Source organism: Leptonychotes weddellii, chromosome 6, assembly GCF_054177405.1.
Source record: "Leptonychotes weddellii isolate Sample4059 chromosome 6, ASM5417740v2, whole genome shotgun sequence".
NCBI lineage: Eukaryota > Metazoa > Chordata > Mammalia > Carnivora > Phocidae > Leptonychotes > Leptonychotes weddellii.
Genome location: NC_138374.1, coordinates 13,964,856 through 13,991,196, shown reverse-complemented (window position 1 = coordinate 13,991,196; position 26,341 = coordinate 13,964,856). Strand labels below are relative to the sequence as shown.

General features: G+C 35.8%; 1 protein-coding gene across 2 annotated transcripts in view; it reads left to right on the top strand.

Annotated features, from left to right (window-relative positions):
• Positions 1 to 26,341, top strand: part of LOC102732683 (attractin-like protein 1) — a 163,470-nt gene that overhangs the window by 66,337 nt on the left and 70,792 nt on the right. For both annotated transcript variants that reach the window (XM_081823458.1, XM_081823459.1), the window contains exons 6-8: positions 21,345 to 21,429; positions 22,874 to 23,082; positions 24,123 to 24,241. In XM_081823458.1, coding sequence (XP_081679584.1) covers positions 21,345 to 21,429; positions 22,874 to 23,082; positions 24,123 to 24,241 — 413 coding nt within the window. The remainder of the gene's footprint in view (positions 1 to 21,344; positions 21,430 to 22,873; positions 23,083 to 24,122; positions 24,242 to 26,341) is intronic.

Sequence of the window (26,341 nt, the reverse complement as noted above, 5' to 3'; positions counted from 1 at the left end):
AGTAACATGAAAATGTGATTTCGTGAGTTAGAGTAGGGAGTAGGATTTATATTAGAAATACATCTTGCAGAAAGCAGATATATTGAAACTGAAGCTGAAACTTCAAGTCAGATCAAAATAATAAGTTTTTAAAATTTTTATTTTTTTTCAAGATTTATTTATTTGAGAGAGAGAGAGTACTCAAGCAGGAGGAAGAGCAAAGGAAGAGAATCTCAAGCAGACCCCCCTCCCCCGAGCATGGAGCCCCACATGAGGCTTGACCCCAGGACCCAGAGATCATGACCTGAGTCAAAATCAAGAGTTGGATACTTAACCAGCTGAGCCACTCAGGCACCCCTATTTTATTTTTTTAAGTGAGCTCTACCTCCAATGTGGAGTTTGAACTCATAACCCCGAGATCAGGAGGTGTGCTCTACCAAGTGAGCAAGCCAGGTGCTCTAATAATAACAGTTTTTAAAATAAATTTCTTGAACATGACAGTTTTACTTATGATGTTAATTTCTTGGTAGGTGATTATTTAAAAACAAACTCAGTAAACAAAGCTTAAAAGTAATTTCATATTTTGAGAAGTAATATTATTTTAATTGGTAATGTGTAATAATATATATAGTTAACCACACAGTTAAAACACAGTGAAGTCATAGTTCACTATACCATTAAAAAATCACTTGACTAGTTATGAAGCATAGCATGCATGTTTTGTACACCCCCATAGAGTGTGTGTGTGTGTGTGTGTGTGTGTACAATGGATACAATTTTATAAGGTGTGTAATTTCATTAAAAATCATATTTAAATTAAAACATCTAATTATTTAAGTTTTTGAACACTCCAGCAAAATTATAAAAATTCCAACCTACTTGCTCTTCATGTTTATAATTATTTTCGTTTTCTGGAGGTTATTTTATTCCTTTCCTTGTTAATCAATATTTCTCTATGCCCTTTGTTAAATTCTTAGGGTTCTTCCCTGGTGAAAGCAGCACCCCTTGTCTGGTCACCTGAAAGAATCTGTTTGTTTCTGTTTGTCATCAGAAAAACTCTTAAAATTATTCACACATTTTTTCACTGCATTTAGCCAGCTACTGTTTCTAGCTTTACTCTATTTTTTGCTCAAGGGGTTCTTTCTATAATATACCATTATATAGAAGAAATAGGAGCTTCTTTTTAAAAAAGAGGCCAATAAGTAAAGGAAAAAGTGACCTTTCATTTTGAGAAAAGAGAGAACTAACATTTGTCTAATGTTTCCTGTGGTGCTTGGCACTTAACACGTGCTTTGTGATATAATGCCTCATAACCTCTAATAACACCTAACTAGTATGTATTATTACATTCATTTATAGGGGAAGAAACTGATTTAGCATGGTTAAACCCGAAGTCACATAGGTCATAAGATGGTATATTTAAAATTTGAACCCAAGCCTAAGTTCAGATTTTTTTTTTTTGATTCTTCCACTATGCTATGATAATGATTTTTTCCCTGATTTAACAGGAAAATACTTGAATGATCTTTAATTGGGGAAAGGGCATATAATACTTGTTAAGGTAGCAAGCCACTTAAGAAAATTAGCTTTATTAGTAGATTTAGAGTTAATCAGATTTTTAAGGTATCTTTGAATTTTATTGTGCCTCCCCTCTCCCACAAATTAATCAGAAAATACTGGTCTCAAGATAGAAAATCAAGGAGAAAGAATAATGAACAATAAATCTCTCTTTCTCTTAACAAATCTACGAGCATTTTGAGAGATTGTTTTGAATGCAAAAATTGCTTAATACAGATCTTGTAATAAAACGTAAAACTGAAAGAAAAATTTTCTTTTTTTTTTTTTAAAGATTTTATTTATTTATTCATGAGAGACAGAGAGAGAGAGAGAGGCAGAGGGAGAAGCAGGCTCCCAAGGAGCAGAGAGCCCGATGCGGGACTCGATCCCAGGACCCTGGGATCATGACCTGAGCCGAAGGCAGACGCTTAACCATCTGAGCCACCCAGGCGCCCCAGAAAGAAAAATTTTCAAATGTCTTAACAAAACCCCAGGGGAAGAAGGCAGGGAAAGGCAGTCATAAATGTAGAATCAAAAATTTAAAATAAATTGTTAGCAAATAGAACTCGACAGTGTTTCAAAAATATAATAAACTATGACCAAGTAGGAGTTATTCTAGGAACTCATGTATGATTCATTATCAAGGAATCTATAAATATCATTTTTACATCAAGACTATGTACAGAAGCCAACAGGAAATATCATTGTATGTTAAAACTATAAAATCATTTCAATTAAGATTGAGAGTCGAATAGTGATACACACTTTTCCTGGCAGAGAGTAAGAAACTAAATAAATATTCATTGAGTGAATATCAGGGGACAAAATCCTGAGTGGAGCTGTGGTTAGATAACCTAGGAAAAGTGTGCACCTTTTTACACTATTAGGAGAAGGTTTGACCTAGTGGGGGATAAACCCAGTGAAGCACCATCACTTAAGGGGCAGGTAGAAAAACATTTTGGCAACATCCAGAAATTTGGTTTTCTTTTACAAAATATACAAATCATTAATAGAAGTTTTTCTTTATATCCATCTAGTTTTGAGTCATATATATACGATCTGTGTGTTCTTTCTAGTAATATGAATACTGACTGACTTTTGAACTTGCATTTCAAGTAGATTATTAAAAGGATCTTTAAAATTTGTCCTTAAAGTAGCACAGATACAAATTTTCATGAAAAATATGAATATTTATAGAAAAATTAGCCAATGAGTATGCATTTTCTACCTGCACTATTTTATGCGTCATTGATAAAATAAACCAGTCTCTAAATTTCAGCATAAGTTCTTAATGTAATTATGTGGCCCTTCATAGGGAGATAGTTCTGGCAGCACAGTATTCTGACTGCTGAAATTTGGGTTTGGGATAATGGTAACTCTAATTTCTTGATCTTATGTGTATTGAGTGTACGGTTTGTAAATTAATATTTAGTACCTTGCAGTGTAAGTGTTTTTTAAAATGTGTATTTCAGAGAGTATATTTTAGTTTGGTCATTAGTCCTGTGTGGTTTTTCTATTGTCATGGAATGGTATTTTTGTCAGTTTTCTTGACGTCAGTAGGCCATGTGGGTTTTGCTCTCATTTGTGTAGCCTTGAACTGTTTGTTAAGTGATAATGACTTGAGTGCTCTGGAAATACATTGTCTTCTTGGCAAGAAATACAATTATAGATTGTAGTCAGATTAATAATATAACAGACTTTGTAATGTAATAATGGGAATAGACTATATGTAAATAAATTATATTAATTTAATATTGAGCTTTAAGGCATTTGATAACTTCTACATGTTATAGGAAAACCAATCTGTGTTTTATAATGAATCATGATCAAGAATGTGAAAATTCAGCTACAGAATTTATCTAGCCCAACCTTCTGTTTTATAGTTATTGAAGAAATTGGAAGGGATAAATAGAAAGCCTATTTGTAACAACCGCTCTTATCTTTTTCTCTTCTAGTTCTGTTGAAAAATCCTGGCATGTTGGGCAAATATCAGCAAGCATCAAAAAGTGTTTATATCTGCAAAAGTTGCTTACCTCCACAAGCTTTTCATAAGCTTGCAAGTTAAATTCTGTTCTTCCGAAACAATTTTTTTTTAAATTTTATTGATTTATTTGAGAGAGAGAGAGCATGAGAGTGGGGAGGGGCAGAGGGAGAAGGAGAAGCAGACTCCCCACTGAGCAGGGAGCCCCACACCGGGCTTAATCCCAGGACCCTGGGATCATGACCTGAGCCAAAGGCAAATGCTTAACCAACTGAGCCACCCAGGCATCCTGTTTTCTAAGCAATTTTATGAATGAAAACAATTTGCCAGCAATTTTAAGAAACTGCAGAGGAAACTCACATTTATTGTATTGTATCAGTCAGTACAGGTTAGATTATACTGTGGCAACAAACAATCCTGCCACAGTCTGAGTTCTCTGGAAAGCAAATTCTGAGACAGAGTTTAGTGTTTGGGGTACAAATTGGGTCATTGGGATAAATAGCTGTGATCAGGAGGTAGAAGAAGCAGGATTGGGCAGAGGGAAAAGTCAAGTAGACTTTAATAGCTGCAGCCAATCCCAAGGGAACTCTAGCTGAAATGTCCATCAGAATTATTCTTTGTTAGGATGAAACAGCCAGGCCTTGGTTAGTCATTGTATGAGAGTCACTCCTAGGAGGGTAGGAACTTGGGTGAGGAAGCTCTGTGTATGTAGTTAAAGCAGTCTCCACAGGGGCTGGTAGCTGAATGATGTTAGGTGACAGCAAGCCTAGCAGCAGCGGCAACAGGTTCTTCCTGAAGGTGTATTTAGGCAGTGCATGTCCATGTTCATCACAATTCATTCTTTGAACTACTCAGTCCACTTCAAATACATTTGTCAAGAGCTCCTCTAGGATTCCAGTGACCCATTCTTCCTGGGGAAAACCTAGATTATTCCTTTGGCTTCTACAGCTGGTCTCAGGGCTACAACTGATATTCATCATGTCCCCCCCGCCCATTATTCTTTCTAAATATCCCTTACTCTCAGTTGGAACCTCTTCTGATCTCTGTGATTTACCTGGTAGCATGACCCAGACCCTTACCCTTAGGTATTTGAACTCCTGGTCATCATGTGCCTCCTGCTCTGGGTATTGAACTTGCGCATTTACCATTACCCTTGGCAAGAGGATACCAATGGACACCTAAGTGGATCATATGTGTACCAAACATATTCCCCTGCCCTTATTTTGTAACAGCAGTCCTACCTCCCTTTGATGGTCAGGGCCAATTATCCCTGCCAAGGTGGTGACTCCTCTTTTGCCTGCTTGCTGGTACCTTGACAGAAGGAGCCTGAGGTGCCTAAGTGGTAGCTATTCCCTACCCTGGGAACTAAGCTAACTCTAGGTTATAGTTCAGTGGGACATTGCTATGGCCCGCCAGAGTATTTCCCCTTTGGGGAATAAGATCTCTAATCCTGCAGAGCCCAGATTTCTGGGATAAGAAGCACAAATTACTCAACTGTATCACTGAAAGTGAGGCCACTAAGAGTGGCTTTTATTCCTTGGTACCTGGACTTTTATATTCTTCCTACTGGGGACAGACCACCATTTAAAAGTTGCTAAATTCCAAGGTGTATCCTGCATCCTGGTGTTTCATTTGTGCCTCTCGAAAGGTTTATCACATTGTGTGTTACAGGATCCAGTCGATCCCATGGTTATGGGCTCATTCCTGTATTTCATTTGCTGTAGTGTGTCTTCTGATTACATAGGATCCTGTGCTGCTTGATCAAACACTTCATAATTTCTAAGGCAGTCATACTGGTTAAGACCCTGTGGTTGGGAAAATCAAACTGACACTCAGAGTACGTATCTATTCTTGTCCTAATGAATTGTTGGTCAAATTAGAGTGGAAGGGGCCCATTTGTAGTCAGCTTGCCACTAAGTATATATTTGGTGGCCTTGGGGGATAGTTTTATCAAGGGACCAGAGTTGATATCTTGCTGACAGGCTGGACAATTGCCAGTAACAGTAGCTAGAGCAGCTTTGTTCAGAGGAGCCCCGCTACTGCATTCCTAGATGACTTCCCTCTCTCTATCGTGGCTAGTGTGTTCATGTTCTCATTGTGCTAGCACTGGGGTGTCCTATAATAGAGACTAACTGATATTAGCTGTTTTAGTCATTTGTTTGCTTGTTGTTTACTGTCTCTTCCATGTTAGATGCACTCTGATGCCTTTAATTTGTGTCACAAAGATCTTTATATTTTGTGTTCATTCCAATATATCCATCCACGTGTCTCTACCCCAGGCCCCTTGTTTTTCATCGTCCAGTATTTCTGTTTAGCTGTAAGATGACAGATGCTGGTTCAACAGTGTTGGGTAACCTGGGGTCTGAGCTACCTGTTCATGTAGATTGCTTATGTATTATGTGATCTTGCTCATGCTTGATCTTGGGTGCCACTTCCATTTTATGTTCTTAGGATTCTTGGTAACAGAACCAGCTCATGATATACAACTCTGAACACATAGTCAGTTTTTAACCCAGGGTCTCTCTCTCTGCCAGGGCCCAATAACATGGCAGGAATAGAATATAAAATTTTCCACTGCAGATGGGATGGCCTTTGACATGTGTATGGGGTCGGCATTGGGATTCTTTCACTGGGACTTTCTGTATATTTCATGTGCTACTTTTTCCAACAGTGCCACCACCAGTAGCTATAATTCTACTGGGTCATGCAGCCCTAATTGCAGAGCTGCTTACAAGTGTAACCTGACCCTATAGCAGAGCTATTCCCTACCCTGGCATGTACTCACAGCTGGCAGCCTTTCATGTTGTTCAGTATGTGGGCTGGAGCGGTATTCCCAGGACTGAAATAAGCTACCTTCAGAATCCAAAGAGACCTACTGGATGGTTTGCTTTCTGCTTTTCATGGGCGTTGCAAGATGTAATAATTGGTCTTTCAATTCAGATGAGCTGTCTGAGAATGTTCTTGACCACTGGATCCCTAAATATTTTACTAGTATGAAATCTGAATCTTTGTAGGTTTTATCTTCCACCCTTTGAAGCATATATGTCTTAACAAGACCTCCATCTCATAAGCCATTCTTACTTATCTGGCCACAGTTAGAATGATGTCATTAATGTAGTGGAACAATGTAATCCTAGATTATTCCTTGGGCTTCTACATAGGATCCTGTGCTGCTTGATCAAGTCCAATGGGACTAAATGTGTCCTATGTTATGACAAAAGGAGGGAGAGTTAATATGATCCTGAGGCAAAATTGTGAATGTATACTATTTTCTATTCCATATGAAAGCAAAATGTTTTTGATCCTCTTTTCTGAAAGGGTTAGCAAAAAAAACATTTGCCAAAAATGGTCATGTTACTCTGCTTTAACAAAGATAGCATTTTGTATAGTGACTGCAATTTGAGCTACTATTTGGTAGTAGGCTCTTGTCATCCTCCAGGCTTTGTTTAGTTTGCAGGACCCAGACTGGTGATTTAAAAGGAGATTTGATGGGGTCCATCATCCCTGCATTCTTTAGATTCTTTAGGGTAATACTAATTCCTGCCACCCACACCCTCTGGAATGCAACATTTGTTTAAAATTTAATATATTATCCAGGGGGTCGTTGTTTCAGAAGTTTCCACTTCATCTTTTCCACTGTGATAGCCAAGGACCCAATGTCAGTGTTGTGCCATTTGCCAGAAACATCCAGAGCATGACCACTGCATAGGTCTGCAGACCCAGTGGCTCATTTTGAACAGGACGTTGGCCAGGATGTCATTAATTACCTCATTGCCATATATCCCTCCTATAAAGAGAGGCCATGATGACACTTTATATCTGTGGGTGTCAGTGCTAACTCAGACCTGTGTCCAACTGTACTTGAAATGTTTTTGCTGCTTTTTCCCCTAGGTTAGAGTTATGCAATTAAATGACCATGGGTGACTTTGATAAAGAAATAGGGGAATTATTACCATGTATACTTACTGTGGTATTGCAGGGTCATTCCTCCAAGGCATCAGAATTTTAAATGTATCAAATATGGACTTCAAAAATGGCTCAATTCTAGAAATTGAGCAATAAATTGTGACTTTTTATTGCAGCATCTACCATCAGCCTCCTGATCATCTGTCCTTGATTTCTTCTGATGATGTAAGTTAGGTAGTAGTGCTCTTGTTGGCTGCCTGTTTTGCTTCTAGGTGTGCTGTGGTCTGTTAAACATCTCTATAATTTTTAATAGGCTAGTCTCCTTGACTGACACTCCAGGCTTGCTGCATATTATAAATTTTGCCCACTACTTGGATTGGATTCTGATGGTTAAGTGTCACCAGTTGGGCTGTATTGTCCTGTTGTCTCCGTCATTGAGCTTGTTCTGTTACGATTTCTCCTTCCATCAGCTTTGGCCTGTGGAGGAGAGCCAGCACATTCTTATTGATTCTAGTGCCCCTTCTCTATCCCGTTCTTCTTGGCTTTGGTAAATGGCATACCCTCTGGCCCTTTCCACAGATACAATGAATGACCTGGTAGGTTTTCTGGTGTTACATTAGTATATCCACTCCAGACTGCCTGTATTTCTAGACTTTTTACCCCTGCCTTTATTCTTTGCTATGGCAGTTCTAACATTTTGACTTTACTTAGCATGGGCTGTATTTTTATGTTTCTAGGTGTCTTCTTTTTCTTTTTTAGCTTTATTGAGGTATAACTGGCAAATAAAATTATAAGATATATGACACGTAGGGGTGCCTGGGTGGCTCAGTCATTAAGCATCTGCCTTCGGCTCAGGTCATGATCCCAGGGTCCTGGGATCGAGTCCCGCATCGGGCTCCCTGCTCCGTGGGGAGCCTGCTTCTCCCTCTCCCACTCCCCCTGCTTGTATTCCCTCTCTCGCTGGGTCTCTCTCTGTCAAATAAATAAATAAAATCTTAAAAAAAAAAAAGATCTATAACATGTACATTGTGATGATTTGGTATATGTATACATTGTGATAGATTCCCCCAGTATAGTTAATGCATCCATAAGATCACATATATTTCCTTTTTTTAATTTGATGTTTTTTCTAGATTAAGTTCTACTCATTCAGCAAATTTCAATTATATAATACTGTGTTATCAACTACAGTAACCATGTTATACATTAAATCCTCATACCTGGTTCATTTTATAACTGAAAGTTTGTATCCTTTTGCCAACCTCTCCTTATTTCCCCTATTCTCAGTCCTTGGCAAACATTTTTTTAACTGTTTCTATGTTTCTATTGAGCTTGACTTCTTCTTTTTTTTTTTTTTTAGATTCCACATATAAAGACAAATACTGTGTAGTATTTATCTTTCTTTATCTGACTTACTTCACTTAGTGTAATACCCCCAAGTCCATCCATGTTTTCTTAAATGGCAGGATTTCTTTCTTACAGCTGAATAATATTCCATTGTGTATGTATATGTATACACATACACGTATATATACATATATAAATATATATAATACATATACATATATATGTATATATGTCACATCTTTATCCATTCATCCATTGACGAACACTTTGGCTGTTTCCATATCTTGGCTTCTGTGAATAATGCTGCAGTGAACATGGGAGTGCAGATATCTCTTTGATATCCTGTTTTCATTTTCTTTGGGTATATACCCAGAAGTGGGATTGCTGGATCCTATATGGTAGTTTGCTTTTTAATATTTTGAGGAACCTTCCTGTTTGAGGGACAGTGACTGAACCAATTTACATCCCCACCAACAGTGCACAGGGTTCACTGCATATCATGTCACATAATATCTCTTTTCTTTTTGATGTTAGCCACATGTGTGAGGTGATAGCTTATTGTGGTTTTGATTTGCTTTTCCCTGATAACTAGTGATATTGAACACCTTTTTTGTTTTTATTTATTTATTTATTTATTTATTTATTTATTTGACACAGAGAGAGAGAGAGAGAGAGAGCACAAGGAGGGAGTCCTTGCTAAGCAGAGAGACTAATGCGGGGCTTGATCCCAGGACCCTGGGATCATGACCTGAGTTGAAAGCAGACACTTAACCGACTGAGCCTCCCAGGCACCCCTGAATACCTTTTCTTGTACTTGTTGTCCATTTAGATGTCTTCTTCAGAAAAATACCTCTTCATTTCCTCTATCCATTTTTTATTTTTTTTTTAAGATTTTTTATTTATTTATTTGAGAGAGAGAATGAGAGAGAGAGAGCACATGAGAGGGGGGAGGGTCAGAGGGAGAAGCAGACCCCCTGCTGAGCAAGGAGCCCGATATGGGACTCGATCCCGGGACTCCAGGATCATGACTTGAGCCGAAGGCAGTCGCTTAACCAACTGAGCCACCCAGGCGCCCTCCTCTATCCATTTTTTAATTGGATTATTTTTTTGTTTTGTTTTTGCTGTTGAGTTGTGTCAATTCTTTACATTTTTGTATATTAAACCCTTATGAGATATATGATTTGCAGATATTTTCTACCATTCTGTAGGTTGCCTTTTCATTTTGTTGATTGTTCCCTTTGCTGTAAATAGGAGTCATTTTAATAGTGAGCTCACACCATCTCCTGGGGTCCTTGTTAGGGCATAAATTCTGCATCTTGGGAGAGTGCTTTTAAGTCATTAAACTCTCCCTAATCCAATATAAGGTTCTGGTGCCACTTGGATCAATCTCCCTTTATTATCTAGTACAATGTGTACTCCCCCAACTTCTGCCAATATTTGCTCTCTAGGTCTTACAGTATCCCAGGACCCTGGAATCATGACTTGAGCTGAAAGCAGATGCTTAACCAACTGAGCCACCCAGGCGCCCTATTTATTTTATTTTTTTTAAAAGATCTTACTTATTTGAGAGTGAGAGGGAGAGTGGGGAGAGGGGCAGAGGGTGAGAATTTCAAGCAGACTCCTCGCTGAGTGCAAAGCAGGACTCGATCCCACAATCCGAAGATCACGGCCTGAGCTGAGATCAAGAGTTGGACACGTAGTCAACTGAGCCACCCAGGCATTCCTCATTATCTTTTTTCTAGAGCTCAGTGGGGCTAAGCAGTAGATACGCAATTTTAGTGTACTGGTAGTTACTATTATCAAACATCTGATACTTCACATCTGCTAGAATATTCCCTTTCTTTGGCATACATTTCTAATTTACCACTGGTATAAGTTTTAATAGTTGATGACATCTTGTGCCAGGGGCTTTCTTTGTTATACCTACCACCAATGATAGGTTCTTCATTGCTAGCTTAGTAGTATATGATTCAGCTCACAAACTCCATCTTATTTCCTGCTTTTCTTGTATCACTCCTGGTACCAGCTATCATAGTTTGGGTTCTCATGGAAGTAGACTCTGAGATAGAGTTTAGTGTTTATGATGTTCATTGAGAGTACCCTTAAGATCAATGCCTTTGGAAGAGGTAGGGGGAGAAAGCAGGATTTGACAAAAGGAAAAGTTGAGTTGTGATGCTGGATAGATAACCTTAGTCAACCACACAAGGATCTCTGGAGGTAAAATGGTTGGTATGTTGGGTCGAAGTGACAGGACCTTTAAAACCCCACGTTGATCAGCAATTGCATGTGGGTCATCCTTAAAAAGTTGTGGCCTTGGTGAAGTGGCCCAAAGATACTGAGGAACTTGCTGAAGTAGTTTGCAGCTGATGATTGCTCACCGACACCTCTCCCAGCAACAGAGACAAAAGTTCCTTCCTTGAATGAGGTCTGGGCAGCACATATCCATGTCCACTGTAAATCTCCAAGTTTCAGAGGATTAAGACCAATTATGGTTAATTTCTCACTCATGCTACATGTCTAATGTTGGAGGCAAGGCAGATTAGCTTATTGTCATCACTTAGGGACCCAAGATGAATTGAATTGTCTTTCATTGGTAATTCAGTGGTTCCATCTAGAAATAGAAGTGTCACTTTAACTTGCATTTTGTTGGCAGAAACAAGTCATATTGGGGGCGCCTGGGTGGCTCAGATGGTTAAGTGTCTGCTTTCAGGTCAGATCATGATCCCAGGTTTCTGGGATTGAGCCCCGCATCAGTCTCCCTGCTTGGCGGGGAGCCTGCTTCTCCCTCTCCCTCTACTGTTCCCTCTGCTTGTGCTCTCTCGCTCTGTCAAATAAATAAATAAAGTCTTTAAAAAAAAAAAAAGAAACAAGTCATATTATCACGTCCAACTTCTAGGAAGTGTGGGAGTTTAATTTTACCATGGGCTTGAAGGAAGAGAACTGGAATATCTGTTAAATAACACCAATATATATAACAAATGTTGTTTGTAATTCTTTGTAAACTCTTAGTATAATTGAAGGTGATGTCTTGCAGATAGTAATAAAGCCTTCACCTCCTACCACCACATATGTTAAAAGGCAACCAGCTTCTACAAGTAGAATTGTGTTGTATTATTATCGGTCTGAATTAATCATTCTCATGTATAATTAAAATATTAATAGTGTACTGTACTGTTTCTCTGCAGGGACTTGTGTACTTTAAAATATATATATACATATATATTTTTACTTTCATGACATTACTGTTTATGTTGAAAAGGGTATTTTGGTGACATAGTGAGGCAGTATAATGTAGTAATTAAGAAGATCTGGTTCTGAATGTGGACTCCACCATTTAATGACCTTAAGGAAGTGATCAAACCTCTAAATACTGTTTCCTTATCTATAACACCGTAACAAAAATATTTACTCCCCAAAGTTGTTTTCAGAATTAAATACTACATAACATTGATAAGCAATTAACATATTGTTTTTACTGGGTAAAAGGTTATGACAACTTATCTTAGGAAATTTTACCCATTTAAAAAGACTGTGAGGCTTTATGTATCCTTCAGTTAATCTTATATAATACAGTAATTTAAAAAAACATTTAACTTTTAGAAGCAACTATGTGCTTTCCTTTTTTTTTGGAGGGAGACTCCCATAGCACTCTTTATATATCTCTCTTAATACTTACCACATTCTATTGTTATTCCTTCAGGGCAGGAATTCCAGTCTCATTCAGTTTTATATCCATAATGTTGTTGTGTCATTGGATCTTCATTACATCTAATTTGAATTACTTAAATAGTGATGTCCTTTTTCCTCAGTCTTATCTAAATCTGTTAACCCAAATTTCACATATTTTTTCCTCTTCTTAGTTAAGAGCAGTTGATGAATTCTCAGTTTTCCTTTCTTTAGATTAAAACACCCAAGTTAATTAATGTTTTAGTCTTGGTTCTATTTTTCAAGATTCACTATTATGAAAAAAAAAATGTTTTGGAGAACATTCAGAAGACAACTCCCTGATCTTTAGCATTGTTACTAAATTGACATGTTCAGTTTTTATTTTTTTTAAGATTTTATTTATTTATTTGAGAGAGAGAGAGAGTGCAGGAGCGAGCACAAGCAGGGGGAGCAGCAGAGGGAGATGGAGAAGCAGGTTCCCCACTGAGCAAGGAGACTGATGCAGGACTCGATCCCAGGACTCTGGGATCATGACCTGATCCAAAGGCAGACACTTAACCGACTGAGCCACCCAGGCACTCCTGAGATGTTCAGTTTTTAAATGTGCAAACAACTATTACCTTAATAGGAATAAACTCAATGGATAAATTTGGAAACTCCATGCTTTTGAGTTTATGAGACTTGCTTACTTATGTTAGCTGTGTGATTTGATCAGTAGATATGTGGTCTGATCAGTTAAATCCCACTATTTCACTGTATGGATGTCACACTCCCAGTATTCTTTCCATTTCTCTCATGTGCTTTTATTTATTTATTTATTTATTTAGAGTTTTCAAGTATTTCTGAAAATGGGGTGTGCTTGTGGGCCTGAAACAGAAAGTTTGATTAAAAACCTATACAATTAGCTGTTAAATCCCTAAATCCCCTTCTTCAACTTGTGCTGGAAGACAGAGGTTTACTCTCTGTGGATGTTGATCCAGGTACCTGAGCATGGTTGAGGGTGTCAGTACAATTTTGGAAACAGTGGGCTTAGGTGAAAGTATACATACTTATGAATGAAACCTCTAGCTTTTTTCTTCTACTTAGGTCCAGAATACTGTTACCCAGGTTTATAGCTTCTAGGCAGGAGATTGGAGGATTTACCTCAAAGAATCTGACCGGCCCAAGAGAAGGAGTGTGCAAAAACTAATATTTGGAGGTCTTCAACTAAAATGGTCCCAACTGATCAAAATCCCCACACTGCCATATAGTATATATGAAAGTTATTAAGAGAATAAATCTTAAGAATTCTTATAACAAGGAAAAAAACCATTTTTTTTCTTTTTTTCCTTTTGGTGTTAAGTAAACTAATTGTGTTTAATCTTTCACTAAATATATATGTGTGTGTGTGTATATACATATATATATATATACATATACATATATATATGTCAAGTCATGTTGTACACCTTAAACTTATACAGTGTTGTATATCAGTTATATTTCAAAAAACAAAGTATTCCAACAGTCAACAACATGTCTTGGCCAAGCACAGAATTTCTAAACAGTTTTGTTGTTCTTCAGTCTTAAATTTGAAAGGGCAGCTAGTTATCATAGACATTCACAAAAAGCCACTAAATCTGATGAAAATATCAAACAAATAGGAAAAAATAAGAAATCAAAGGAAATTGAGGTAATACTGGAAGAAGATTATAACTTCAATCTTTATGGACAGAAGATGTTACATTTATGAAGTAAAAATGTGACTTTTAAAAAATAGATCATTCAGAAAACAAAAAAATGGGGCTTTTGAAATTAAAATTAAGATAACAAATTAATAGATTTTAAGATATAATGAAGAATATGTTCCAAAAGTATTATGAACAAAGGACAGATGTAAAATAGGATAAAAGGTATGAAATTTAGATGATTATTCCAGAAAATTTGCTGTCTGAGTAATAGGAGTGGCCAAAAAAAAGAACAGAAAATTTTAGATGAGGAAGAAATTATCAAATGAATAATTCAAGAAAAATATCTGGGCTTGAAGTACATGAATTTTCAGAATAAAAGATTTCACTAAGCCCCAGAAGAGACTCGTAGCAAAATCCATCATGAAAAGTGGAGATAGAAAGAAGACCCTAAGAGCTTATATATAGAGAAAAGAAATAGGATAGGACCTTGCAAAAGCAAAACCAGGAGCCAGAAGATTGCAGAGTAATACCTTCAATATCTGAAAATGTTTTCAAAGTTAGAGTTCTAAGCCCAATCAAATAATCATATAAAGTGGAATAGTCACTTTCAGAATTGCAACCTCTCAAAAATTTACTTCTAATGTACACTCTCTCTGGCAGCTGTAGAATTATGTCTCCTACTGATATATTTGATTACATAAACAAATACAAATTGATAAAAATTAAAATCCAAGAAATAGAGTAAATAATAGGAGATGTGCAGAGAATCCTTAGGATGCTGCAGCAGGTCTAGAGACAAGTTTGTATTGCAGAAGAAAGATGGAGTTTTAGTAGGGATGTCTTCAAGAAGTAAATGAAACTGCTGGATAGCTTGATATGTTAGAAAATACTGCAAAAAGGTGTATACATTTGGTAAAGAGTCAGGGATGAATTAACAGCTGCTCTGTAGAAACCTAAGCAAAAAAAAAAAAATGATTTGCTGGGAAAATAAAAATTTGTTCAAGGATAAAAAGAATTATAATATGCTATGTGGCTCATCTGTATATAGAATAATATATAGTAAATACTGCATATTGGCCTGAACAAAATTATAAGTACATGAGGAGGATGGAAGGAAGGGAAGTTGTATGTGTATGTCTGCATAAGAGTTAAATCTTCATCTTTTATTATTTATTTATTTATTTTAAAAAAAGATTTTATTTATTTATTTGACAGAGAAAGACACAGTGAGAGAGGGAACACAAGCAGGGGGAGTGGGAGAGGGAGAAGCAGGCTTCCTGCTGAGCAAGGAGCCCCATGTGGGGCTTGATCCCAGGACCCTGGGATCATGACCTGAGCCAAAGGCAGACGCTTAAGGACTGAGCCACGCAGGCGCCCCAAATCTTCATCTTTTAAAGAGAAAGTCAGAGATATTATCTGAACCTAAGAACTAAGTATGCCATTTACAATAAGGAGATAAATACAAAAACAAGCTTCTTCTAGTTTTTTATTTTAGAATTCAAAGTGCTTACCTCTGTGATTCAGGAGTAAGCATTGGGATGATAGGGAGCAGGAGAGTTTTTTTGTGATAAATCTTGTGGGATAATTTGACTTCTAAACTTTGCACATACATATCTTTGGTTAAAAACAAGCGAAGTAAGAACATACCAAAGCAGTACAGAAACCAAGTGAGGCACAAATTCGTGGGTCAGGCATAAATATTAAAATAATGGTCCTGGGAAGATTTGTATATGGTAATACACAGAAAGATCTGGGAAATATTATATATGGGAAAAATTAAATTAGATCCCTGGAATAGATGCAAAAATAAGTTCCAAATGGATTGAAGATCAAAATGGTTAAAGCCATCCTTTAGAAGAATATTGGAGATTATCTTTAAAATCTTGAGTTAAGAATAAAAAGAATAAGTCATGAAGAAAATGATGTTTGATCAGGTTTCTGTACAAACTTTTGTAAAATAATACTCCATAAACTACATGAAAAGGCAAATCACAGCATAGGAGAATATATGTTAATGCATATAATTAGCAAAGGATTGATATTTAGGACATTTAATAAAGATTTCTTAAAATTATCAAAAAACTAAAATTCTGGGGGCACCTGGCTGGTTCAGTCAGAAGAGCACTCGGGGTTGTAAGTTCGAGCCCCACATTGGGTGTAGTGATTACTTAAAAATAAAATCTTTGGGGCACCTGGGTGGCTCAGTCGTTAAGTGTCTGCCTTCAGCTCAGGTCATGATCCCAGGGTCCTGGGATCGAGCCCCACATCGGGCTCCTTGCTCAGCCGGAAGCTTGCTTCTCCCTCTCCCACTCCCCCTGCTTGTGTTCCCTCTCTCGCTGTCTCTCTCTCTGTCAAAAAATAAATAAAATCTTAAAAAAAAAATAAAATAAAAAAATAAAATCTTTGTTAAAAAAGACAAAAAACAAAAATCAAATAGAAAAATGGGCAAGGTTACCAGTAACTAGAAAAAAACAAAACAAAACAACATTCATCGGATTGGTAAAAATTTAAAAGTCTGAGAGAGCTACATAACGGAGAGGATGCGAAATAAGAGCCGTCATGCATGGCTAGTGTGAATTTAAGTCAGTGCAACTACTTCGGGGAGCAAATTGGTGAAATCTAGTAAAATTGAACTTGTGTCTTTCATTAAACCTAGTAATTTTCCTTTTAGAAATCCACCTGGAGAAACTCTCAAAACTTGCAAAAGAAGATGTGTGTAACAGTGAACAAACCAACATGACTTGTGTTAGGAAAAACCTTAAAAAAGTCTAAATGACCTTTAAAAGGATAGATGTGTTTTGGTAAAATCATAATATGGAATGCTGTAACATGATTAAAATGAAAACATAGCACCACATATGTGAATAAGTCTAAATGGGTTGTTTAATAGACATTTCTCCAAAGAAGATACATAAATGGCCAATAAGGACACAAAAAGATGCTCAACATGACAAATCATTTGGAAAATGCAGATCAAAACCACATTGAGATACTACTTCACATCCATTAGGATGGATATTATCAGGAAATAGAAAATAACAAGTGTAAGTAAGGATGTAGAGAAACTGGAACCCTTGTGCACTCCTTGATGGAATCAAGTAAAATGGTACAGCTGCAATGGAAAAGAGTATGGATGTTCCTCAAAAATTTAAACAATACTTAACCATATAATCCAGCAATTCCACTTCGGGTATATACCCAAAAGAATTGAAAGCAGGTACAAGAATAGATATTTGTGTCCCCATGTTCATAGCAGCATTATTCACATTAGCCAAAATTAGAAGCAACCCAGGTGTCCATTGATGGATGAATTAGTAAACAAAATGGGGTATATATGTACAATGGAATATTGTTCAGGCTTAAAAAGGGTGGAATTCTGACACATGGTACAACATGGATGAGCCTTAAAGACTTGGTAAGGGAAATAAGTCAAAGACTAAAGGACTAATAATGTGATTTCATTCATCCGAGGTACTTAAAATAGTCAAATTTATAGACAGAAAAGTAAAATGGTGATTGGCAGGGGCTGGGAGAGAGGGGAATGGGGAATTATTGTTTAACAGGTACAGAGTTTCAGTTTTGCAAAATAAGAAAGTGCTGAGATGGATGGTTGTGATGTTTCCAAAACGTGAACGTACTTAATGTCATTGAACTGCACACATAAAAATGGTTAAAATGAAGAGAACAAAAAGCAAAAACTAATGGGTTGAAATTAAACAAGTTTCAGAGGGATCCATATTGTATAATATAATAAACATTTCTATTAATACAAAGCTTTCCCGCCTACAAAAATTACTATATATGTATCATATATATAGAAACATTGATAAGCAAATACAGAATAGTAGTTGCATCCAAAGAAGGAAGAACTAAAGAAGCTTGAATTGGAATGGGAGTACACAGGGAGCCTAAGTTACAGCTGTAATAAGTCATTTCTTTAAAAAATCTGTAGTAAACATGGTCAAGTACTAGGTTTGACAGATCTGGTTAGTGGTACATAGGTGTTTGTAATGCCATTTTTGAGGCTGTTCTGTGCGCTGAAAAAATTTCATCATTTACCAAGAGAAATTGGCTTATGGAGTTAGAAAAATCTTCAGGAAGCCACATTTTTAGTTAATGCTTGTCTTTATTCTTAGCTCTCTTTTTTTCCAACTCCTTAGTTTTTCTGAACATTTCTATGGTTCTCATTTGGAAAATCTGCTTTCCTTCTGCCTGGTTTGTGTTGGATGCTGGGCCAAATTACTTACCTTTTAGTCCTAGGTTAGCTCAGATTGTTGGGTCACTTTCTTTTCTGGACTCCAGATTGCCCCCAAATGATCTTAAAGATTCTTCTTTGGAGATTTTTGTAACAAATTGTTATCTGGCAGTCTTACTCTTTCATCTGACTTTTTTCTGTTTCATTTCTTTGAAGCATATTCAGGTTTCTAATTCTGTTGTTGGAATACTACAAACAACACAGTTTGTAAATCACTGGCCCTGTGTGTGTCTGTGTGTGTGTTTGTGTGTGTTGGGGTTGGGTGGAATGATTGAAATCTATCTGCCCTAACTTATTTACTGTCTCTAACATTTCCATCTCTTTCTTTTTCAAAGCCTGTGTCTTTTACAGGTCACCCTTTCTCTCCACATGGGAGTAATCTCTCAGAGTCTGCTACACATATACTTTTAAATATCAAATATTTATAAACATAATTTATAGAAAAACAAAGGTAATCAAATGAGCCCTAAGCAAATTGCTTAACTTCTCCTAGATCTAATTTTTCATTTTCTTTCTTTTTTTTTTTTTAAAGATTTTACTTATTTATTTGACAGAGAGAGAGGGAGAGAGACAGAGACAGAGAGAGCACAAGCAGGGGGTGCAGCAGAGGGAGAGAGAGAAGCAGGCTCCCCGCTGAGCAGGGAGCCCGATGCGGGCCTCTATCCCAGGACCCTGGGATCATGACCTGAGTGAAGGCAGCCACTTAACTGACTGAGCCACCCAAGCGCCCCTTAAATACTTATTATTTAAATACTATTAATAAATGAGAAGTGATACACTGAACTATATATGTTTAAAAATATCTAAAAATAAGAAGGTGAAAAGGCAAGCTGCATTGCCTCTGACTTGAGCTGCAAACAACGTTTCTGTTTGTCTTCATTTTTTTTTTTTAAGATTTTATTTATTTATTTGACAGACACACAGCGAGAGAGGGAACATAAGCAGGGGGGGAGTGGGAGAGGGAGAAGCAGGCTCCCCGCTGAGCAGAGAGCCCGATGTGGGGCTCGAACCCAGAACCCTGGGATCATGACCTGAGCCGAAGGCAGACGCTTAACAACTGAACCACCCAGGCGCCCCTCAACTGGCATCATTCCTAAAATAAAAATAACTTCTGCATAAAATTCCCACAAATAAATGTAAGTATATGAGAATAATGAAAATGAAAAAAAATATAGGTGTATAGTTTATGTTGGAGGATAATTCCAACATATCTTTATTAAATAAATCAAGGCTCATATCTTTATTATCTTTATTAAATAAATATCTTTATTAAATAAATCAAGGCTCATATAGTAAACTGCATGAACGCCAATACTGGGCAAACCTGTTAGAAAATTAAATTACTAAACCAAATTTTACATGCATGCTTATGAAATTAAATGGAATATTTAATATTCAGTGAAATAATGCTTAAAAATGGAATCACTGAAATAAAATATTTAAATCATTTTAATGATCTGATACTTCAAAATAATAGAGTTCATTTTATGTAAAAGAGAATGTACTTCAGTTGCAAAAATCTAGAAAAAATAAAAAACCTAAATAATTCATGAGCTATATAAAAAATATGGAAAGAAAAATGGTAATAGAAAACTGGGTATTAAAGAGGGTACGTATTGAATGGAGCACTGGGTGTTACACGCAAACAACGAATCATGGAACACTACATCAAAAACTAATGATGTAATGTATGGTGATTAACATAAGAAAAGAAAAGAAAACCGTGTATCATTTCAATATAACCTAGCCTCAAAATTGACACGTATACTAACATAGATTTTGAGATGACAAGTGATTCAATTTTCAGTAACTAGGGACATTCTCAGGACAGTGTTTTAAATTTCATCTTCTTAAACATGCCATATCTAAAGAAGGCAGTGGTATTTAATAAAAACACAGGGAAGTAACAAGATTTTAAAAACAAATTTTATTTTTAGGTAGTTTAGAAGCCCTTTGGGAACAAGAAAATAATCTAAAATACAGTTAGTTGTAAAAGTTAAAGTTGTAATAAATTACTGTTTTCCCATTTATGTAATTATAACGATAGTAATAAAATAATAATTTGGTTTTAATTCAATATCATTACTAATGAAGATCAAAGAAATTACAAAAACCAAAATCATAGTTTAGAAAATGAAATTAGAAACAGCAATAAAATACATCTTGAATTGTATCTCCTAAAGTCTATTCCAAAGAACACAAATCCCTCCAAAAGAGGTTATTCCTATCTCTCTCCTTAGTTCACAAAATATATCTGCCTACTAAATACTCTCAAAAGAGAGAGTACAGACGTATAGAAGCCTAACTATATCTAACCCAGTGCTCCCAATATTTTATCCGCAGAAGCACTTTTCATGTCATACTTTTCACATTAACATTTCTAAGAGCCAATGCTCTGAATATCACATTTTGGGAAATACTATGAAAGAGGGCTATACATAGGATTAACAGTCTGGTCAATTTTACATGTTACAGTTCATGAAAGAAGTATGTTTACATGTGTATAGTACTATAAAGCTTCCAAAGTGCATTCATCTACATAATCTAAAATGGTCTTTGTAAGAATCCAATGAAGTTGATTGAGCAGGTATTACCATATGTTGAAAATGAAAAATTAGAGGCACCTGGGTGGCTCAGTCGTTAAGTGTCTGCCTTTGGCACAGGTCATGATCCCAGGGTCCTCGGATCGAGCCCCGCATCAGGCTCTCTGCTCCGTGGGGAGCCTGTTTCTCCCTTTCCCACTCCCCCTGCTTGTGTTCCCTCTCTTGCTGTGTCTCTCTCTGTCAAATAAATACATAAAATCTTAAAAAAAAAAAAAAAAGAATGATGCCAGTTGAGTAATGATACTAAATTGTAGGTCATGGCAAGTTAATGAAAGACTTCCTAATTTTAATGTATCTTTAATTTGACCAAAGATGGTTTTATAGTATTTGTCTTAATTTGTTTTATTTCATTTTTTGTTTTGCTGTTCTCTTTTTTCTAGCTTGTGATGAATGGAAAATATTACCGAAACCAAATCTTCATAGAGATGTCAACAGATTTGGACACTCTGCAGTTGTTATTAATGGGTAAAAAACATACATTTGTCAGTCATCCTATCCACATATTCTGTTACTCTTTTTGAAAATTATCATTTGTACTTAATGGCATTGGGTATACCTAGTCTACCATGGAATACATTTTGGTTCGTTAACCATATCCTTCATTCTTTTGTGTTCAAATATATTTAAGAGAAAGAGGAGCAGTCAGAGTGCTGAGATAAAACTAAAATACTTAAAAAAAAAATCATCCTGCTTTCTTTTCTTTCTGTAGAGATCAGACAATGAATGACTTCTTTAAAAAAGATCAAACTGAAATGATAGATAGGCTAGCCCCATATTTCTATCAAGGAGAACAAGGAAAGTGAGAAGAATTAGATTCTCATTTTAGTTCTGTCATTAACCATGTGATTTTTGACAAGTCCCTTAACCTCTCGACTTTACTATCTTTATATCCCTTGGGATTTTGGATGGGATGATCATTAAGTTACCTTGTTCCTTTAAGTTAGTATCATTTTTCTATTTTTTTTTAAAGATTTTATTTATTTATTAAAGAGAGAGAAAGTGTGAGAGAGAGAGAGAGAGATCATGAGAAGGGGGGAGAGGTAGAGGGAGAAGCAGACTCCCCGCTGAGCAGGGAGCCTGAAGTGGGACTCGATCCCAGCACCCTGGGTTCATGACCTGAGCCAAAGGCAGATGCTTAACTGACTGAACCACCCAAGCGCCCTCATTTTTCTATTTCTATAGCAAATTTTGGTAATGTGGCAGGAAACAATAGCTCATTCATTAGCTTTAAATTTATAATTCATAATGACATTTTTATAAGTTTATTTTATCACCACTTTATTCTAATTATGTAAAAATTCTTCAAAGTGATACTAAAAGCAGGTAGAAGTTAACCACAATGAAACTGTAATTGATATCAGTTAGCTTTCAAAACAGTATAAATGAAATTCAGAGTTTATACATAAAACCTCTAGGCTTCTTTGTTGCAATACTGTGTTGGTTGACTTTCTCTTTTTAAATAATAAAAGATAATATTGAAGCATTTTCTGATCTTTTCCACTTATTAATAATATTGTTAGAAATAAAAACTATGCTCTTTTAGGGCATGTCAGACTTCTTTGGCACTGGTAATTGAATTAATTTAACAATTGTCTGGACTTTTCTTTCCAAATTGAAGTTTTGAAGATATTTTTGATATTTTACTCTTGATTTATTTCATAAGAGGATAGTAAAATACTGAAACACAGACTATCTAATATCTATACTCATTGTCAATATTCAGAAATTGTAATTCTAGATAGCTGTTCTAAAGTGTATCTTCTTATCCATGTACAGGTATTTTCTATTTCTAAAAAATTGTTTACTAACTTGATAAAATGTGTTTAAACTTATTTTTAAAACTAATATGTTAGGCTTTTCTTAATATTGTTTCTTTAAGATTCTTGTTTTTTTTTTTTTTTTTTAATAGGTCCATGTATATATTTGGAGGATTTTCTAGTGTGCTCCTTAATGATATCCTTGTTTACAAGCCTCCAAATTGCAAGGCTTTCAGAGATGAAGAACTTTGTAAGAATGCTGGTCCAGGAATAAAATGTATTTGGAATAAAAATCACTGTGAATCTTGGGAATCTGGGCATACTAATAATATCCTTAGAGCAAAGTGCCCTCCTAAAACAGGTAGTTTTTCTTTTTTTCTCCCTCTCTGGCATAAAGCTTCTGTATGTGGCTAGAAGTAGTAATACATTTTGCTTATAAGATTTACCTTAGTATAGCCTTTAGAAATTAAAAATTCATAATCCTCTAATTAGGAATTCTAATGTTTGAACTTAGCAGTGATTAATAATTTACTATTTCTATTAGCTATTTTTTGTTTTCTCTTTTTAATTCTATATGTAATATTATGCATATTAATATTTTATGTGTAATATAGTCATATACATATATAGATATATATGAACTATTTTCCTATATAAGTAAAAAATGCTTTAAAGTATACTCTAAGAAATACTGTGTTTCTAAGAAATACAATGAAATAATTTATTCTGCATTTGGTAGATTTTTCCTTCTTTAATATTGCCAAGCGAACCTCGGAGTTCAAAGATTTTCTAGAATTTTGATGACTAATGTTTTAGTTTAATACTTATTATAAAGTATTGAATAAGTAAACCAAACATGAAAAATTGCTAGTAAATATTTATTTATGAGTGAATGATTTGGATAAAAATTCTTCAATTTTCTTTAAATGGGTGGGGGTTTTATGCATTTTTGTATGCTACAATTAACGATGTATTTTCAAGTTTTGCTAGTCTATGATAGCTTCAGATGTCTCTAAATATCTTTATGAAGAATGATAACCAATGAGTATTTGTTTTAATGTTTCTTTTAGATGTGTAGTAATGCTTTTTTTTAGTAAAAAACTATAAGTCTTCCCGCCCCCACCCCCGCCATACTGGATAAATTTTAAATGGCAGTAGGTTGCTGGTAGATTGAATAAGTAAAATGAGGGTAGAAGGTGTCTCAAAACCTGCAAACACAATGCAAATTCAATATGAAGTTAACTTCATATTGAAGATGTTGTTTTGATATTGTTTGTCGTATTTATGGTGTAAAAAGTCTCAGTGATTCTTAAACAGATGTTAAAAATGTGTGAACTAAGAAGCGTGACGTTGCCTTTCTCACCCCGACGCGTTCATGCCCCCCCCCCCCCGGTACCGCAGCTGCTCCTGATGACGGATGTTACAGATACGCGGACTGTGCCAGCTGTGCTGCCAATAGCAATGGGTGCCAGTGGTGTGATGACAAGAAATGCATCTCCGCAACCAGCAACTGCAGCGTGGTTAGTATCCGTGGGCCATCGGTGCTGTGGTCCGATCATTAGCTTCCCATCTCGTGCCCTCGTACAGAGAGCACTTTACACATCGAGACACCCTGAAAATACGGAGGGAGTCCCTCCCTGTGTTGCAGGTTCTCTCCAGTTTCTTGCTCAGCTTTGTCAGTCTAGATTCCAGTAACTTTTACTTCCTCCCGTGTCCTTTAAAAATGACTGTAACTATGAATGTAGTCTTCTGGGCTGATAGACACATTATATAGATAAGTATCAGAATGATTTCTATGGGGTTCTGGTCAGACATGCACATGCACGGTAGTGGTGTGGCCTGATGTTTTGTTTACATGCTTTGTGTGTAAGTTTAACCTGAGGTCGGCAGTGGCAGTTTCCCTTTATCTCTGTCCATCAGTGGTTCTCAACCAGAGGCAGCTTTGTGCCTAGGGACATTTGGCAACGCGTGTCGACCTTTTTGGTTGTCACAACTGTGGGGCTGCTCCTGGCATCTAGAAGAGGCCAGGGATGCTGTTAGCATTCCGTAATGCATTAAGTGTCCCACAAAAAACAAGTATCTGCCTCAAAATGTCAAGTGTTAAGTTTGAGAAACCTTATTCTAGGTAGACAATTAAAAAAAATTACAAATTAATATTTATGGCAGATGAAAATGGATTAAGAGCGGCAAAATTAACCTTTTAAGTGGGTAGTATCAAAATATCTCATGTTTTCAAGATGTCAACAATTGGAAAAAAATTTCAGAAAGTATTAATAAGTATAGCATTAAAAGGATTAAAAACTGTAGTAGGACCAAACATTCTCTTACCGAGCAATAGCTTAAACAACTAAATGATGTGCTTACATATTTTCAACTAAATGTAACATACATTATTTCTTTTTTTGAATTTGTATTAATCACCGAAAGTACTTGTTTTTTAAATTACTATGTGGAGGTAAAAGGTAAAGAAAAGGGAGTTTGAAAACTAAGTAAAAAATTTTTATTGTATCAAAAATTTTCTTCGGTAAACAGTCATATTTCAAAATATTTGTTTTATGGTTCTGTACTAAAATAATACTCAAAACTTAAAATGGAGGAAAATTTTCAGTTATTGACTCATCAGATTGAAACCTTTGCTTTCATACATATTGTGTTGGTATATACTTTCTGGCGATATAAGTTGCTTTAATAACAGATATACTTTAATTTTATATGAGTTTTAACGTTAATAGGACATGACTCTGCTTTAAAAATTTGAATTACTTTTTTATATTTGCATTAATATTTATCTAATGGGGGTTATTTTAGTGAGTAATGTGGAAATAGGAGTTAAGTAAAATAAAGCATGGGAATAAGGGAGTAAAATGAATAATGTTATTAAATAACAATTATAAGCAGATTGTGTTTAAAGCTTTGTTGGATAACCCTGAGTTTAGACATTGTGTTTAGACATTTATACTAAATGAAAATATGCGTACCTCAAAAATTGTGTTTATATAAATTGCTATCAAGGATTCATTTTATAAAGTGACCTTATACTCTATATTTTATTTTTTATAATGATGTGTTAATAAGGAAGGCACTGGGTGAGATGGTGTAAGTGAGCAGATGGTACTCACTTGTAATTTAGACTTTGATGTAATGTCTTTTAGATGGTTTCATCAGAATGTCTGGTGATTAAGCTCAACTAAACGCTAATGGTTACAGAAAGGTCTGTGAGATATCAATGATGTCCATTGATACCCTATTTTGTTATTTAGTCATATTTACTCCAAGTTGCATATTTTGTGTTCTAACAGCTCAAATAACCTGCTTACTTACCTGGTTCATTAGGCCAAAAAATATCAGCCATGTTTCGGAATAACAGTCAGCTTTCTTTCATCATTGATTAAATTGGCCCTGTGTGGGATTGAAATATAATTTCATCTATTGTACTGATTCAGTGTCAATAAACGACTTTACTGTTTGTAATGAAGAGCAGTGGAGTTATTTGGATGGCGACTCTAATGACGTCATTGTTAGTCTAAAGACTGGCATTAAAACTGTTCTTCTTTCTTTTATCCTAACAAGTTGTTTAGCCATTCTCCTGTCATTTTTACGGGTTATTCTATTTATCAGAT